At 33.1% G+C, this 19052-nt stretch overlaps 2 protein-coding genes across 2 annotated transcripts; both read left to right on the top strand.

Annotated features, from left to right (window-relative positions):
- Positions 1–6491: 6491 nt before the first annotated feature.
- LOTGIDRAFT_215669 (hypothetical protein) lies at positions 6492–14438 on the top strand (the record flags this gene model as incomplete). The annotated part of the gene is made up of 14 exons (XM_009056783.1): positions 6492–6840; positions 8703–8799; positions 9158–9357; positions 9682–9857; positions 10352–10504; positions 11011–11158; positions 11680–11817; positions 12021–12113; positions 12295–12407; positions 12800–12926; positions 13214–13341; positions 13584–13647; positions 13881–14002; positions 14142–14438. The coding sequence occupies 14 exons, from the start codon at positions 6492–6494 to the stop codon at positions 14307–14309; spliced, it is 2076 nt and encodes a 691-aa protein (XP_009055031.1). The 3' UTR covers positions 14310–14438.
- Positions 14439–17399: 2961 nt separating this feature from the next.
- LOTGIDRAFT_118580 (hypothetical protein) lies at positions 17400–17732 on the top strand (the record flags this gene model as incomplete). Its single annotated transcript, XM_009056782.1, has 1 exon — positions 17400–17732. One exon carries the CDS (start codon positions 17400–17402, stop codon positions 17730–17732), a length of 333 nt encoding a protein of 110 aa, XP_009055030.1.
- Between the last annotated feature and the right edge of the window lie 1320 nt (positions 17733–19052).

Raw genomic sequence — 19052 nt, 5'->3', positions numbered from 1 at the left:
CGTTTTTAAAGAGGCACATCATAAAATTGAGTTTTCAGGAAAACCTGTATTGAAATATATATCCCTTGAAGTTTCTTTAAATAAAGATGGTATATTCAAATCAATTATCACATGAACAACACTATACTTAAATTTCTTATATTTGTAATCATCATTTACCAGAAGCAAAGCTTGCTTGAAAAATAAGTTTCATTAAAAAAGATTTAAAATTAATTAGAATATGTTTTGAAAGAGGAACATGTTATTTTTGGTTAATAATTGTTTATAAAATCAATAAAACGACATCATTGTCAATATTTTGAGAGAGAAAGTATGACAGTTGAGATATTGTTTAAATTATTTCAATTATTCTGTAATATCAATATTATTCTTGTTATCTATGCCTTGCCATTACTGTGAAATCATTATCCTTTTTCTCAATTTCTGTGGATTTCCTGGATAAGCTAGAGTCAATTTTGACTAGGGAGTCTGGTTAAAAATTCAAAATGTTTTGTCACAGTCTATTAATGTCTGACTTTTTAACATCAAAAGCTATGCACTATACACACAAATGTACAGTAATCAAATTCAGGTCTCAAATTCCACTGCAGTGCCCCTAATGAAATTTGAATGGACCCAACAAATATGTCTTCAATGACAATGCAATACATACACATCAATACATCATATCACAATAATTTACACCAACAAATCAATAAGTGTTAAATATTTAAAGTTGTGAGGCATGTTTTCAATTCAACAGATTATAAATATCTTATATTTTGATGCCAGATTTCAGTCAAATAAATAACAATATTTAAAGGAAAACGATCACAGAGCTCAATTTCAACCATCTGTAACACTTTTTAAAATGAAATCTGACCTTGCAATTTTTCAATTTAACAGAATATAAATATTTCAAATAGCTTTCAGTCAAATATACCACAGTTTAAGGGAAAAAGTCATCAAAATATTTGCTTTACCAGAGTGACACTGCTGAATTTTAGCAATCTGTTGTACTTTTAAGAATGAAATCTGAGGATTCAGGGTTCTCACGAAGGGCTTTATATGAATATTGTGTGATTAGTGAAGTCATCAAATACTTAGTTTTAGTAGAACTGCAGCAAACATAGAAGTCTAAATGAAAATTAGAATGGTGCAAATTGATGCTAACAGTGTTGATAGACATGAAAAATTTAGAAAACCTCTGAACAATCCCTTTTGCTGATAGAGAAAATAATATACCGCTCTATTCACTATGAAAATCGTCACAGCCCTCAGGTCATGACCTTTGTAACCTTGTAACCCAACAGCAATTAATCTTCAATATTGACAAGGATTAGATATAAATCAGGTTTCTTTGTGCTCAAACCATTTTATGTTAAAATAGTCCTAATGTAATGATGGTAATTTTCTTCTTTGTAACAAAAAGTCATGATTGGATTTCAAGAGGAATACAATAACTGTTTTATATTGACAAGTAATATCTAAGCTTATATCAGAAGTGCGCAAATACTAATGTGCTAAAATTTATATGTCCACAACCAGCGCGTTTGTCAGTCAACTCTTCTTTTGGCTTCCCTTCCATTTCCTTTCAAACTATGTCGGCCAGAAAGTTTGTTTGACAATTCGGTCCAGTAAGTTCAAAAACCCTGAAGTCACGACAAATTTGCATCTATTGATGACTTTCAAGATTTTAATCAGTACATCTCAATTGCAGAGGCAAATCAGGTGTTCCAGAAGAGTGAGCATCAGTTCACTTCAGTGTTCTTTTTATAATGTGTATGTTTTTATTTAAATTTTACACAACACTGACTAAAGGTGAATTCTTTTTTTTCATTATTATACATATTCTGTTTTTGTTACAGTTTTGATATTGTTGTGTTGGTAAACTAACCTTGCTAAAACAAAGTCCAATCAGTAAGCTGATAGCATGACAATAAAGATTAGTGCTCAGTAAGTCTATAAAACACAAGGCAATACCCTGATCAAATCGCAAATAATTATGTTTATATACAATTATATTAATTAGTCTGTAACTACAATCCCTTAAAGAGTAAGTTTCTGACTGACCTCCACCAATTCTAACTAACAGAGGATAGATACAGAGTCAGTAAGTTTTTCATTAGGGTCAGCAAGTTTCTAGCTAGAAGACAACTGTCAACAATAACTATTAGAGACTGGGTAAGATTCAGCAAGTTTTTAGTTAGTTGACTATTGTCAACAATAGTTAACAGTGGCATGATAAGCATCAGCAAGTTCCTAGATAGCCTGCAGATGTTAACAACAGACAATCAGAGGCTAGGTAAGAGTCAAGAAGTTTTTAGCTAGAAGGCAAATGGCAACAATAGCGATCAGAGACTAGGTAAGAGTCAGTAAGCTTCTAGCCAAATGATTATTGTCATAATCGCTTTCTGAGACTATATTAGGTCCAGGAAGCTTCAAACTCCATTTTCATTAGACATTGTATTGATTTAAGAAGACAGAAAAATCAAATTAAATCAAAAACATACTTTAAATTAAAACTTGTAGGTTTTATACTGTTGAATGTCAGCCCTACCTTTGTCAACAAATTATGTGGCTTCTTGTAATGTATTGGCCAAATTAATTAAATTTCTGTCTTCAAACTAAAAATGTGTGGCACAGGTCATATGAACTTTTACAAGTGCTAGAAAGTCATAGAATTTTTAACAGAAGAATAAGTGAATTGTCAGTAATTGATGTGTTTTGACAATTTCAAAATGAATCTCTTGCATACAGACTAAAAACAATAAAGATCCTCAAAAGTAGATCCTGGAAAGAGCATGTTCATGGGTTGCCCTCAAAAATAATTTCCTAATTATAATCCTATCAGTACAGGTTTTGCCTGCCTTCATTGACCCAATTATGGACTTTCAAATTCCATTTCGTTTCTTTTATTTAACTATAAATATACATTTTTATTATATATCAAATATAGCTTAACTTAATGAATGCAAGAATATATTTTTCTACAGGTGGGTTGCTGATTTGTCAGTTATTGCCAGTCATGTTTGATTAAAGCTTCAAAATATTTTCAAAAATGTTTATCAAGGATTTACCAGGCATAGGTTTGGCAAGAGCTTCACTGCTGGTGAGGCAAGTCATGGTCACACTTGGTGCCACTAACCTCAACATCTTGCAACTGGTTCAAAAGGTTCATACAACAAATGATAGAGGGTCAATCAAAACAGCCTCAAAAAGGACATTGTTAGAACTCTACCAGAATAACAGCTGATATTAGCAATTAATATCTCCTTTTTTCACCAACTAATTTCCATCTTCAGGAAATATTTCTGATCATGCCAAGCAAATAGAAATACTACTAGAATCAGAAAATAATATTCTGATTTGTTTAATGTCAGTTTCAAGAAAATTTCACACATTAATACTTTTCATCATTATTTTTTTTTAAAAATTCTTTCTTTGATATTTTTAGCTATTAGTGTTTTCAGGTTGCTTTTACAACTGTATAAAATTTCCATTCTTAAATTTTCCATTATTACGAGGTTCCTGTGATTCCAGCAAACATTACAAGATTATTTATATCAAGTCACATACTACAAATACTTTTTAAGAAGATCTTACCACCGGATATTTTGGTGCCTTTAATCAGATATCAATGACTGCCAGTAAAAACTAAATTCATATTTGGTACAAGAATAGAGGTTTTCATATCCATGTATTTAATCCATTGCTTAATTAGCTTTCTCCTTACAATATTATCAACTTTAATATGAGAAACAACAATCTTCATTAGGTAATCAGTAAGAGTGTTTACAGCTCTTCGATAAAATTTGAAGCTTCAATTCCATGTGAGTCCAGAATTATCCACGTTTAGATAACAAAATGACTTCTCGTCTTTTTTGGAGATTCCACCATAAAAAGAAGAGACATTCTGGTATGCTTAGAGAATAGAAAGTGGAATTTCTAGTATAAGGTATTTGATTTTCATGCAGTTCTTGTACTTCTGAAGGCTTTTAACACATATTCAAAACACAATTCAACCCCCAAAACATGACCTTTAAAGTGTAATATCAAATATAAACTTATAATTAGAAAAAGGTCAGTTCTCCATTGGGATTTAAAGAAAGAAGGTTAATTTTCTAATGGAAATTCTAAAGGTCTTAAACATACGTGTCAGGTGGTTGAAGCTAGGAATTAAAATTTGTATTCACCAGCTGAGCTTCTATCTAATTAATAGGGATGGCATCAGGGCAGCAATTAAGGTCTAATAATCTGTAAAACCCTACAGTAAAGTTAACTATCAACCTCTGAGAATGAACTTTTTTGCTTTTAAAAAGGCATTTGTCACTCATCAACAAATTCTATTAAAAAAGGCACAGAAATTCATCATCTACTGTGGACTCATTGTGTATATTCTTTTTTTAATGAAACAAGTTTAATAATGTCATTAGAGAACATTTTTTGTAAATAAAAACACCAATCCAACAGAGCTATTAATATTATAATAATAAGTCATTCTGAATAATTTTTGGTAACGATCGTGATATTTGACTGGGCGTGTTCTTAACCTTCAATTGTAATTTGTTAAACCGTGACTTCGCCTTGCAATTGGATTTTCCCTGTTTGTGTTTATGATGTCAAAGTTACTCAAAGTGTCGAATTAGGAATGAAAATAAACCAGCAGATGTGACCTACCTTTTTGTCAACAAATACGCAGGCTAAGTCCTTTAATCCAGTCAAACTCACTTCTCCTTCAAAAGACACCTGTTCGCGAATCAGACCAATCTGTAAACAAATATTTAATTTACCGTTAATCGCATTTTCTGTGCCCGACATTTTGCCGTGCGAGCCACGCGATTTGACTCAAGGCACCTAAGTCAAAGCCAAGTGAAATTTCAGTCTGTCAACCTCGATTTATTCTTCTCTTTCTCGCTTCACGGTCAGTGGAATGACGTCAAGTGAAATTATTAATGGCTTTCGTAAAATTACAGAGTTAAATTTTATATAACCAAAAACAAAAAAATTTCCAATTTTTCGCTGAAAACACTTTGAAAATTCAAATAATATCATCTGGTAAAAATTGGTTTAGTAATAATTATCAAATTTGGTTTTTTTTAGTATCCATTTCGTAAAGAATGCAAAACACTAAAAAAATACTAATTTCGTTTCATATTTTGAATTGATCTGAGTTAAAGAATTGTACAGTACAATGATAAGTTGACAGAAGACGAACAAAACGGCCTGTTACAGTCAACTTGAAATCCTGATCTACACTGTACTACTATACTGCAATACAGAACTCTGGGATAGGATCAGAGGTCAGGTCAACAATTGCTTCGCGGAACCAAGTCTAACAGGTGCCCGTTTTACATTACCGCTACTAATTAAGTTCTAGTTAGTTTTAATTAGTTCTAAGTAGTAAAAGTGGTAAGTTAATCGAAAAGAGTCTTGTCTCATATTGTCAATACGTGTTAGGGATGTAAAAACATCATGGCAATTACATGGATAATTTGAAAATTCTTTATTTAATGCCTAAAATTGGGCTCTACTAATATGCCCAAAGTAAATGATCTCATTGAACAGGAGTTTATTTATGGGCTGCAAAGACAATACTATATTTATTCTTACTTTAAAACTAAATTTTTCATCACTGCTAACTATGTTTATCTAATTATCTTGATGGTGAGAAATACTTTACGTCAGATTAAACAGTGGCAATTGGTGCAATTTACAGGGTAGCCTATATATGCAAATATACAAGCAAAGTAAACGAACTCACTGCAATTTGAATACGAGTTGCAACGAAAATGTTCTTTTTCTAATAGTAATAATAATAATTTTATTCTCGTTTACGTCCCTTCGAGGGCGTCCAATTGATTATTCAATATGATATATAATTATACAGATGAAAATAGTAAAGACCCACTTTTTCATCACTGCAAACTTAAAACTACATTAAGTAACTTTTTGCAAAATAAAAGTCGCAGTTTTACAGGGAACAGCTCATTTTGAAATAGCAATATCATAGTACAGCTAGTGGTGAAAACCTCTTTGAAAATCGGACTGTTTTGAATAATTTGAAAGAAAATGTAGACCACTCAAACTAAGTGTTTTATGTCGTTCTTCACAATCCCTATGTTTCAAAAATATGGCACACACTCACCACAGAATTACACAAATAACTTTTGTAAACGAAACAGGAACACGTTGATTCTACATTGGCGGCTGCAGAACTTCGGATAGAGAGCGCTTAGTGTCTGTAGGTACCTGTATTTCTATTAGATGCCAAGAAGTGTCCGAAAAACCTTGCCCGCTTTGCCACTTAACGCTTCTACAGTTAAGGGGAAGTAACACTTTCTACAAAACTCAAAACGATAAGAGACAGAACACAAGTAACTTGCCTTTAAAAGGAGGTAACACTTAAAAAAGCATGAACAGACTACAAATAAATATTGTTGTTTTTCTTCTAGTTTCTTTATTTACAGAGGGCGCTCTCTCATGTCAGTGTCAGCTGCAAGAAGTCAGCGATGGCAGGGCCAGTTCGAATCCACAATATTTTGTCCAATCTTTGGAGCAAAAATGCAAAATTGGGAAAAATTTTGCAGGCTGGAAATTGGGAGGGTGAAATTCAAAGATGCCTGAGAAGCGACATTGCATCTGCAATAACCACAACGAGTTTCCCGGAGTTCGATTCAAGTCCTCAACTCAACTCTCATTTGGACCTGTACAAACTCAGTTTAGAGAAACCCGATATATTCTGGGGAAAGTTGGCCAGATCCAGACTTACATGGAGTAAAGATTTCGACCGAGTCTCAGATTGTGACCTGTCAAACGGTCTGATTAAATGGTTTATAGATGGTAAAATCAACGCATCAGGTAAAATTTTGTTTTATATACACTTTGTGCAACAAATAGATACAATGTTGCTGTTGACTTCAAATATAGTCTATTTTATATCATAATACATATAAAATAAACTGTATTTATTAAGAGTCAACAGCAACATTGTATCTGTTTATCATATATCATTTGTTTATGAAGCAAAATCTACTGATCACTGATTATCAGCGCATGTATTTATTTTAGTGTATAGAATTATATTATTTATTGATACTCTAGTGCAATATATAGATTGTATACTCACTAGAGCCAGACCCCTAGCTGAAAGGGAGGGGGAGGTGTAAGAAATATTTACCTCCCCCTGGAAAATGTAGATGACATGAATGACTTGTTGAGTCACACTGTCAGGCCTCTTAAAAGATTTTGCCCCCATTTCCCTAATATTGACCCTGTCTTTGACCTCACCTTACCCTAAATAAAATTTATAGTTCAGTCTTACATTTAACATTGATAATCTTTTCACCTTGAACTGCATTCTTTAGTAGAGTACTGAACTTTCTTACTAATGTTATTATACATTTCAGAGATAAATTGATTCTAAAAGGTCTTCTAGCCTCTGACAAAATTATTGGTCCCTATTTATATATGTTTCCTAGCATAATGTTTGGGACACATATAGCTTCTACTTACATTATTCCCATTTCCTATTCTATGAATATACAGGTAGTTTCTTCATTGCGAAGAGGCGAAGATCTATTGATAAAGGTGGTGGGACCAGCTGTCTATAGAAGTATTCCCTTTCTTAGCCTTTAGAGTTCACATTTTGCTCACAAACGACAAAGGTCTTTCAGAAGGGGTTTAGTGAGGCATCCCACAGAATATAATAATATAAAATGAACAGAGATACCTTAAGCATTAGACTGAAATAGAGGCTCGAAAATTGTGAACACAATGAACAAAAAAAAAAAACAAACAAAAGAATTTTTAGCTATGTAAACCCTTTGAAAGATTGCTGACTAACCATAATAATAAACACAATTCGAAATGTGAACTCTCTGACAAGGATGTCAGGCTGACAATCCCAATTGCAGAGTTTACAATCACAAGTAAAAACTAGCATCAGGTGTTTTAAAAGAGTGAGCAGCTTATGTTTTAATGTTTCTGTAAATAGCTGTGAACATTGAACTCTATGGTTACAAGGGACTAGGCTAGTTATCTTAGTTGACTTTAAGTAATACATACACATACACATAAACAATTTTGAAAACCTCTTGACAATCTTAACAGTGGAAATATAACTAATAAGTATCTAAAACACAGTTTTAAAACTGTTTCAATTTAATGATTTAAACAGAAGTAGGACAGAATGTGATATAGGTCACCCTAACCTGTTTTAGGTCTGAGATAAAGCTTGGCACAGTTGTTTACAATATTTTATGTCTAAGAATAAAGTATAATATATTATCTTCTTACATGATTGCCGATTTCTCACTCCTAGTCAGTAAAAAAGTTCATTTTTGGAATTTTAACACCCATTTCCAAAACTATCTGTTCTGGTATGGAACGAATAATAATCAGAACATATGTGGTATCAGGAAGTGATAGTCAAAGTCAAATGAGAGGAAAATCTATGAACTGTAGAATATATTATCTTTGTTGACCTCTTACTCTACTTCACTGAAATTAGTTTCCATACTTTACTATGCTTAAAGTCCTCTATTGGATAATTAACCCTTGCCTATATTGGAAAATTTGCCCTAATTTTCAAAACTAGCTCTCACCAGGACTGTTCAACACATATAAATAGCATGAAATGCTGAATAAATTAAAACCCCAAACTCTTGCAAATAGCTGCATCAGTTCACACGGCATTAATTTGTGTTTTTATATTTTAACAGTAAATTGTGTGGACCGACACCTAGATAAATATGGTAATCGTGTGGCCTTAATTTGGGAAAAAGATGAACCCGGTCAAGAAGAGTATATAACTTATAAGTATGTTTTAAGATCTTTTTTATTCTTGCCTCATACTTTGATTTCGTAACTTTCAATCCAATTAAAATACAGATTTAGATGTTTTGTTTGTGGGTGGCACCATTTTGAATACTTGTACATTTATATACTAGCTGATGCCAGTGATCTATTGATATTGATCTCAAATACATGTTGAATTAACCAACATACAGTTTAATTAAAATTAAACTAAACTTTCCAATTTTAATAAGACTGAACCAACAGATAGTGATACAAATCTTTGTAGTGAGCCACCATTGATCCCAAATATATCATTGCCTATTTTTGGTATTTCATATTTCCATATGTATTATTGGATTGATAATTGATTTCCTTACAGGGATTTGTCACTACTTGTTAATAAACTATCCAACTCACTGAAAAACCATGGGGTAAAGAGAGGAGACAGAGTGGCTATATATCTACCATGTTGTCCAATAGCAGTGGCAGCCATGTTAGCTTGTACTAGAATAGGAGCTATACATAGTGTTGTCTTTGCTGGTTTTAGTTCTGAAGCTCTTGCTGGCAGGATCTTAGATGGTGAGTTAGTTCTTTTAGTCCTGGCACATCATTTCAAAAAGTGATAATCATTTATACGAAATTCAAAGCAGAGGATCTTCACTAGACAATTTCATATAATTCCTTACTATTGTCTGACCCCGAAATAAATAGATTTTTAATGGGTTTGTGGAAAGGGTAACCAAATCTTTGCCCTACCTTACCCTAACTTAATGTTTTTATTTTCTAAAACTGGGAACAGATTTAGCTAAGAAATGTTTCGTTACTACAAGAAGCAGAACTTTATCACTCTGCAATCTTGTCTCCCATTCAGTAACTACAAATAATAATTGTGTTTGATTTCAGCAAGAGCCGAGACTGTAATAACAGCCAATGAAGATGTAAGAGGAGGTAAACTATTAAATTTAAAAAAGACAGTAGATGATGCTGTGGCCAAGGCATCCTGTGTGAAACGTGTGTTTGTTTATGATTTACTCGATAGACAAGTTCCCATGAATAAACTGGATATTCCTCTAAATAAGGTACAAACAATTGATACAATTCACTAAAGGTCAAAGCCATAGCAGAACCTCAGCACGACTTCTTGGCAATGATTCCTGAGATTATCTGTAGCCATATTATCAGCCCAATTAGAATTAGACCAAACTTTTGACCCGTTTTTTATAAGCATTTATTTTTAATATAGTCACTTCTAAAGGATCTAAAGACAGGCCTTTTGTCAAATTAACCTTTTGAGCTAACCTGATGACCTATGCTTTTAACCAATCAACACTGGGATTTTGTGAGAGAGTGAAGGAATTTGAAATGAAGGTAAGGTGAGGTCAAAAAGTTATTGTGACAAAGGTTCAAGAGGCCCATCTTGGATCCTTACAACCAACTGGTTCTTTATCAAACTTCATAACAAATCTCTTGTTCAAAATATTTTTCATGAGTTGACAAGGACCCTGTCTACCAGCTGTCTAGCACTGTAGAATGGGCATGATATTTCCAGGTTGTATCGAATTCTGTATTATAGGTGATGAGTGAAAGTAGTGGTGAAAGTGAAGCTGTTCCGATGGATTCATTAGAAAGTTTGTTTATGCTATATACCTCAGGAAGTACTGGCAAACCTAAAGGTATCACCCACTCTCATGGTGGATACCTCACTTATGCTGCTGTTACTTTTAAGGTACAGTTCATTTGATTTGTGAATATATAAAACTGTCACTTTTAAGGTAACAAAAATGTATATTTATGCCTGATAGCCCAGCCTGGTCCCACATGTGTTTCATGCATCTTATAAATGCCCTTGTGATGTCAATTATTTTTGGCACCATTCATTTATAACAACTAAGTTGAGAAAATTTGTGCTCATTTTTGTTAAACAACATGTATTGTGTTGTCTGATTTTTTATGTTGAATATAGACTGCTTTATTTCCATTATCTGCTCAATATCAACAGTTGTTGTAATGCCAGAAAAACTTATTTTAATGTATTTTTTGGCACTGTAAGTATCCCCAACATGCAAAGCTAGAAAAAAACCTGTTTTGAATCAATTAACCACGAACTATGGGCACCTATATCAAAATCTGTATACAGCTGTCTGAAGATCACAGAGCGCGAATTTCAGGAGTCACAACCTGCTTCAAGTTCTATTTTTGATATTTCTAACAGCATATAAAATCTATTTGCAGCATGTATTTGACTATAAAGAAGAAGAGAGATTTGGGTGTCTAGCTGATATAGGTTGGATTACTGGACATAGTTATGTAGTATATGGACCACTGTTAAATGGTGCAACTACCGTGTTATTTTCTAGTACCCCAACTTACCCAGATCCGGGTGGGTAGAAAAATAAATAAAAAATTATAAAGGATGCACTCGATTGTTGGGTTATGAACAGATTCCGTCTGTTCCAATTCCAGTCTAAATCGATCGGACAGAACCAGATTATGCCAAATAGAAAACTTTCCCTTCTATTCCTTTCTCCACCATTTTGAAATCTGTCTGCATGTACTATTTTTTGGAACATGTGAAATATGTTCTGAACCCTGTTCCGACTTGTATTGATTAAAGTCTGGTTGATTTCATGAGCAAAACTCACCAATCAAGCAGCCTCATAGTTATTGAAAGTAAGCTGTAGAGTTCAGTGTTACACATGTCTGGGATTTGATCCCAGCAAAGGTTGAAATAGTTCCTGTAGATTATTCAACTGGTTTTTCTCAAACTGTTAATTCTGTTTGGCGGGGCAAACACATTGTAAGACAAATTGTGATAAATGCTCATTTCAAGTAATCATGGCAGTGTTAACATTTTTTCCAAATTTTTATTTGAAAAGTTATGATTCTTTTTTCAAAATTTAGGAAGATATTGGGAGACAGTTGAGAGATTGAAAATAAACCATCTATACATCGCACCAACAGCATTACGTTTATTACTGAAGGGAGGTGACTCCTGGGTTACTAAATACAACCGATCTTCGCTTAGAAAATTAGGCTGTGGTAGGTATTTTACTTAGAGCTTATCTGAACTGTTTACATTTGCTTTGGACATAAAGTTCTCATCAGGACAGCTGTTGCCGATCTTACCTATAATGGTCAAATTCATGATCCATATTTTCTTTGTTACACTATATTATTTTCTTTTATTTGTATGCTAGATAAATGGTTTGTGATATTAGTTATTTTTATTAACTATTTTTAAGTTGGTGAACCGTTGAATCACGAAGCGTTTGAATGGTATCGTGATGTAATAGGAGAAAAAAGATGTGATGTTATTGATACTTGGTGGCAGACGGGTGAGTTGATAACTTTTTTTAAAGTCTCAATCCAATAATATATTAGATATTAATAGAAATCAGAGTAGAAAAACGGAAGAACTTTGGAATCCACACATCTACCACCCCAACAATATGAATCTGTTCCATGACGTTATCAGCCCAAAATAAGAAATAATTTCTCAGTTTAATTATTTTGTAGAAACTGGAGGTATTTGTATAGCTCCCAGACCCTCTAATCCTGATGCCCCAATTTATCCTGCAATGCCAATGAGACCGTTTTTTGGCATCGACCCAGTTTTATTGGACAGTGCTGTAAGTATAGAGTATCATTAGGTAGATGATCATCTTTAATTTGGGTATTAATTTGACAATGTGTATTTATAGTATGAGAATGAATGTCATTTATTAGTGGATTGATGTTGAACATGATGTAAGGCAGAATATAAAGGGGCAATGGAAATTTCGAAAAAATTTAGCAAAAGTTCAAATCATGCACCAAAGATGACAATCCAACATACATTCTGTTAAATCAGGTTGAAATCTATTTGAAAAGTGGTTTAGTTAGAATAATTTGAGATCGGTTCAAAGCGGTTTAAGTGTGTCACGTTTATGTGCTCTAAGACTTTAAAGTCATTTATCTCTTGGACCAAGTAATGTAATACCTAGTTTATTCTGCCCCTTAGCGAATGTATTATCAATTATAGGGCCAAGTAATAGAAGAAGACAATGCATCAGGATCATTATGTATCAAACGACCTTGGCCAGGAATGGCTCAAACTATTTATGGTGATCATCAACGATATGTGGAAACTTATTATCAACCTTTCGCTGGTAGGTGGCCTACTTTAATTATACTTCAAACTGTTTCTTTGTCATCTGTCCACTATTAATTCTGTGGTCAACTGTGATATATAAAAACAACATTTGCATTGTCAAATAGCATCAAATATCAGGTAATCTTCCATGTAGTGGTTGATGACAAGGTCCTACCTATAGAGGTTTGACCTAGGACAAGCTGGTAGAGAGGGTTGTATAATAATTAACAAGAGGATAATGGGTATAAGAGGTATAAGAAAGAATCTATGAAGTTTGAACCATAATATATATATATTATTCAGGTTATTACTATACTGGAGATGGTGCTGTTCGTCATCCTGGAGGTTATTATCAGATTACAGGGCGTATGGATGATGTATTGAATGTCAGTGGTCACAGACTGGGAACTGGAGAAATAGAAGATGTCTTGGTATGTATTGAACCATTCGTTGTTCCAAGATTCTTTTTCAGTTGTCATCCTCACTGAGAATGCGAATGCGTATACTGCAATTCCTTATTTTATCAAGAAACAGGTTCTACATGACATGCTTTGATTGGTTGGACCTTGGGTAGAAAACTTGTTGGATTATAATTCAGTATAGAAATCTTTGAATGAAATCACCATGTGACATAAATAATGTAGAATTATCTCATTGTCTGCTATCTATTCAGGACGACCATCATGCCGTAGCAGAATCAGCTGTTGTTGGATTTCCACATGATATCAAAGGAGAAGGTATGATATACTAAATTAAATACATTAAACACTTACCTGTGTATTTTTGTATTTTACTTTTTTGCTAATTAATGAGTAAACTGGGGGCTATAAAAAACAAGGTGTTTTAAGTAAGCTCTTGTGTAAACAGTATGCAAATTAGATCATTATTTCTATTCCAAAAATATATGAATTCACAGTATGCTTTCATTATTTTATACCTCATTATGTATTAATTTGTGATGTATTTCCAGGAATCTATGCCTATGTTATATTAAAAGATGGTGTGTCAGAGAGTAGGGAAAATATAATATCAGAATTACGACAGATGACGAAAAAAAGACTGGCTTCTTATGCTCAGCCGGACATGATTCAGGTTAGTTCACTCATTAAATTTATATTTGGACCTAAAGACAATCACATTTTTCATATCAGAATCATTATTCATAAGTATGGAAGATAAAACCATAATATTTTGACCTCATAATTATACAGATATTCATTATCTATTGCAGTTCACACCTGGTTTACCTAAAACTCGATCTGGTAAAATAATGAGAAGGATTTTACGGAAAGTAGCAGCGAGTTCCTCCGATGACCTGGGTGATATTTCTACTCTAGCGGATCCATCGATCGTGGATGTCATAATTAAAAATCACGACAAAATAGTCTACAACAAATAAATTCACGACATTGGAAGCAGTGTGAGACCTATCACCCCTTAATCTCATTTAAACTTTTCTAATCATGACTATTATCAAATGATTGGAAGAGTTAAATTTGAGTATAAAGGAAATTTTTCACACTATTTCAAGGCTGTAAATCAACTAATGCAAGCCTGCCAAAATTTTATCAGGGATTATGTATGTTTATTATATTGTTGGCTTTAGTATACTTTAGGAAAGATATATTAGTGGATATCATGGAGCAATTGAAATCTTAAATACAAGCAGTTTACTTATTTTTAGACAGTGTAGGTTGTAATAAACAGAAGTTTGGCTCGTATTGCCTTAATAACCATTCTCAAAATTATGTGAACTGCTCATGTTCATGTTTGCTGATGTCCCTTGTGCACAAATATCTGTGCTCGTCCATATACAGAATTTCTTCTAACTAATTTTATGCGTCTGAGTGTTTGTGATATCACTTATTTGTTATGCAATTTGCCTTAGACATAAGAGGCAGCATAGTATTTTAAAATCAAATTAAGTCTGTTAATTCTTGTTAAATGCTTGTGTTGTTTGTGTCTCATTGTTACATTCTTTGTGGTGCTGGGCTTACTGCTTGTTGATATGTCAAAGGGAAAAGGTCATAGCAAGTAAAGCTAAATTTCATCTGACATCTGAAAATTTGGAAGAGAGGAGATGACGTCAGTAATTCTTTTAGCTAAATGGACGTTGACATTGTTTTTATTTTCTGGTGAACTCATCTTCTTGACCAATCATAATGCAGGGAATTTTATTTTTAGAAACTGGCCCTTGACCCAACTATCTGGTTGTTAGCCATTTTACCGTGGATTATTTTAATATATTTTTGCCTGATTTTGTCCTTTCATATTGCCCATATACATTACCATTGTTTTGCCCAATTTGCCTACAGCAACCCTACATAGATTCTGACTTGATTATATACTTACTTAGATTAGTCAAAATAGTATTAATAACTTAGATCTTATTGTATTCTTGTTAAAGAGTATTAATTGTTCATTTTATAATATTTACTTCTATAATTTTCAAAATTTGTATATGTTATTCTATTTTATAATAATTGTACAATAACTCTTTTTATACATCTATATGAATTACATTGTTTACTGTTCATAATTGATGAAGGGTTAAGTGATGTGAAAAAATTTATATAATATTTCTGAATCTTTTACATTAAATTTTATTTAAGCATAATGATGATCTAGCCCTATGTTTCTTAGAAAATCTGATGATTAAAATTTGTCGGGGTACAAACTTATCACAACAAAAATGGATTGTAAGATTTTTGAAAAATAGGGCACTAAGTTATATTCAACAAACTTTTGCTCAGAAATATATCTCAGTTATTTAGACATTTAATAAAGTAATTTTACAAAATATATATTTTTCATGTAAATATTGAATGAAAAGTTTGTTGATCTCTGACAAATACCCAGGAGCTCACAGCCTTCTTTTACCACAGAAGATAGAAGAATTTTAAGTCCCTATCCATCAATTCCAAATGTTTTGGGGGGGCTCAGTTCACTTCCAGCCCTGTAAAACTCTCCAACAACTTAACTGATCCAAAGTTTCCAATTATAAAGCACATTCCTGATCATTTTTGTGAAAAGATAAAAGCAAGTCTTCAAGGAGGATAGTTTTGTATCAAGTCTTCAATTTTTTATCTGCTGGTTCTTTAACATCCTCATCATCATCCTCCTCTTCCTCCTCCTCATCCTCATCAACTTCCATCTTGTCTGAAATAGAGGATTAAATATAATTCATATTTTGTAGACATGTAAAGGTTCGTAAAATCCAGACTCCAGCAAATCTGATGGACTGCAACATCTCCTTTTACAGTGGTCTGGTCAAAATAAATACATACTACATAGAGGCAGATGTTCAAGTTCCTTGTCTAAATTACCCAATTAAAAAAAATAAGAGTGTTCTGTCCAATGCAATCTACTAGTAGGCAATAAACATCGGCATGATTATCTTGGCAAGGCCAATATCACCAACAAATAGAAAACATACCTTTCAATAATTGTTCTGTGCTGTCCGTTAGCCTGGATTTTTCTTTGTCGATAACTTCAGTTAGCACCTTGTTACAATCTTCTTGTATCTTTCTCACAGAATTCTGTAACTGAATCAAGTCCACCGAGACGTCGCCATGCCCAACGGGTTGGGCAAACACCATAGTATTCCCATTTCTAAGATTAATGTCAATTTTTACTTGTGAACTCATAATTTCTATTTTAAAAAAATAGTCTCGCCTACTTTCAGTTTGCAAATATTTCTTCTAGAGTTATCCTCTCCTTTAGGCTCAGTCATAAAGGTCTTAGTTATCTAAATGTAGTAAATTAATTTCCTTTTTGATTAACAATTAAGATGGTACACGAATTCTTACGGCTCTTCAAATTAAATAAGACAATCAAACTTTCTAAAAAGATAGATCTATTTTGAAAATGATATACAATTTCGTTCAAATAAAGTCAATTTCTTAAGCTTTTCAACACGGATTAGTCTTACGAACTGATAGACAAAAGACTGGCTTGTTCGAAGCTAGTTTATTTACTGTTGGATGAAAATCATGTGAAGGTAATCAGAAAACCCAAAAATGTAACAATCTGACAGAAAACCCAAAAAATGTAACAATCTGAGCATATTATAGGGAATCTGTCAATATTGGTTTAAAAGCGAGTAAAAGGGGACTGAATTGATCAATAGTGGTTGAATAAAACCCACAAATCATTGGTTTAAAAGTTAACAATGATGGTATAAAACCAGAAGCCACCTTGCTGACTAAACCTATTTTAGGCCTAAATAAATTAACCCACTACTTAGGCCTATGAGCAAAGCTTGGTTACTTAGTACCTTAGTACATGCAAGGATTTGTTATACTAATACGTGAGCTGATAAGGTTAATGGTAGGAAAAATACTGTGATAAGCTCCTCACTTACCAATTTATCAATACTTCTAACTATCAATACTATCATTTCTTTCAGATTGTGCCAAATCAAATTTAAAACATTCCAAATGGTGTGATGGTATCTTCTAGTCAGCCAGTCCTCAACTTACGGAATATCATGTCCACTTCGTGTATAGAAAAGGAACAGCAATGTGTCCTGCACTGGTTTCAAGGCTGGAGTGCCATGCAGAAGTCAAACTTCTTAAAAGATATGCTGGATAAAGCAGTGCCAAACAATGTTGACGCCTTATTTGATGCCATGGACTGCATGAGTGTCAGAGATCGCCCGCCTTCCATATTTCAATGTCAGTTGAAATTATTTACTCAGTGGTTTGCTGCATGGTCTGAAGCTGAACGTAACCAGTTTTTGATTCAGTTACAAAGTATTGATCCTAATTTCGTCGCTCAATTTAACTTCGAAGTTCAACAGATGAATGGACAAAGATCTTAACAGATTAAAATGACAAACAAGCAAAAACCCCCAATTTTATAAATGAACTGTTAAAAGTAATCCTACTGCATGTCGAGAAAAATTCAATAAACGGACAAAGGTTCAGTGTGTGAACTACCAGTAGTTTAGATATTGACTTACCAGTACATCCTAATTATAGAAATCAACATACCTTATCCACTATATTCTAATGATGAAATCCTTGTTTGGGAGATCAAAGAGTTATCATGAAATGTATTATAATTTTTACATGATCTCATATTGACTTACAACTTTTACTTTTTAAAACTGGACATTTTATAAGGAAAGATTTCTGACAAATTATGAAAAAATTATGGCTCATTTTATTAAAAAAAATATTCCAAAGACCAAGTCATTGTCAGTACACATTTTGATGCTCCAGTCAGACATGACAGTTCTGGTTGACTAGCTGGTAGAAATTTTCCTTGCAAACTGAAGTCCTTTTGGTCCTGATGAACAGCTTTGGTCAAGGAGTTATCATTGTAAAATCTTTGTGAAGCTTGTAGACAGGATCCTCAAGAACCTGAAGTTATCCTTTTAAAATCATGACCATTTAGAGAGGGTCATCAAGAACCTTAGTTGTTGTCCTTGGAAAATCATTGCCCATACATCTGATCAAAGTTTGAAGACTTTAGATCCTCAAGAACGAAATTCTAATATTCAAGATATTTCTATCATTCTGGCCTGGACATGTTTTATCTAAAGCAGTGGTTCCCAACCTTTTTCAGCCTTCACACCCCTGGAGCAACCACATGGGCCTTTCAAACTTTTTTCATCCACATTTGTAGCTGCAGCATGTGATGATATGTGCTCTATAAACTCAAAACAAACTCTTCTCCTACACCAGTTAGCCACAGCCTTACACCCTAGTCCCACACCCCCAGGGGGATGAAAACACCCCAGGTTGGGAACCAGGATTCTAAAGAAAACAATGTCATTGGGTGTGCTTGTAGGATAAATAGACAAAACAACTGAAAACAACAATCGTATATTTCATTTAAATCACATTTGATATCAGATAGTAGTTATCTCATATTAATAACATTTTAAATTCATTCATTTTGGATTTTTCAAGTTTTAATACACACTGGCAATGATTTATTTTAAATTTCTGGTCTAAATCATCTACATAATTAGTTTATTTAGATTGATATATAAAATATGGATTTCCTTCATATTCTCAGGCTTTAAAAATTCAAATTTGTCAACTGGTCTGAAAATTTATATATATAAGTAACTAAAGTGCAAAACTTTTTGAAACATAAATATTCCTTTTTATTCTACTTAAATAAATAATGA

The sequence above is a fragment of the Lottia gigantea genome, assembly GCF_000327385.1.
Source record: "Lottia gigantea unplaced genomic scaffold LOTGIsca_29, whole genome shotgun sequence".
Lineage (NCBI taxonomy): Eukaryota > Metazoa > Mollusca > Gastropoda > Lottiidae > Lottia > Lottia gigantea.
Note: the sequence above shows the minus strand (reverse complement) of the source record. Positions and strands in the feature narration are given on the sequence as shown.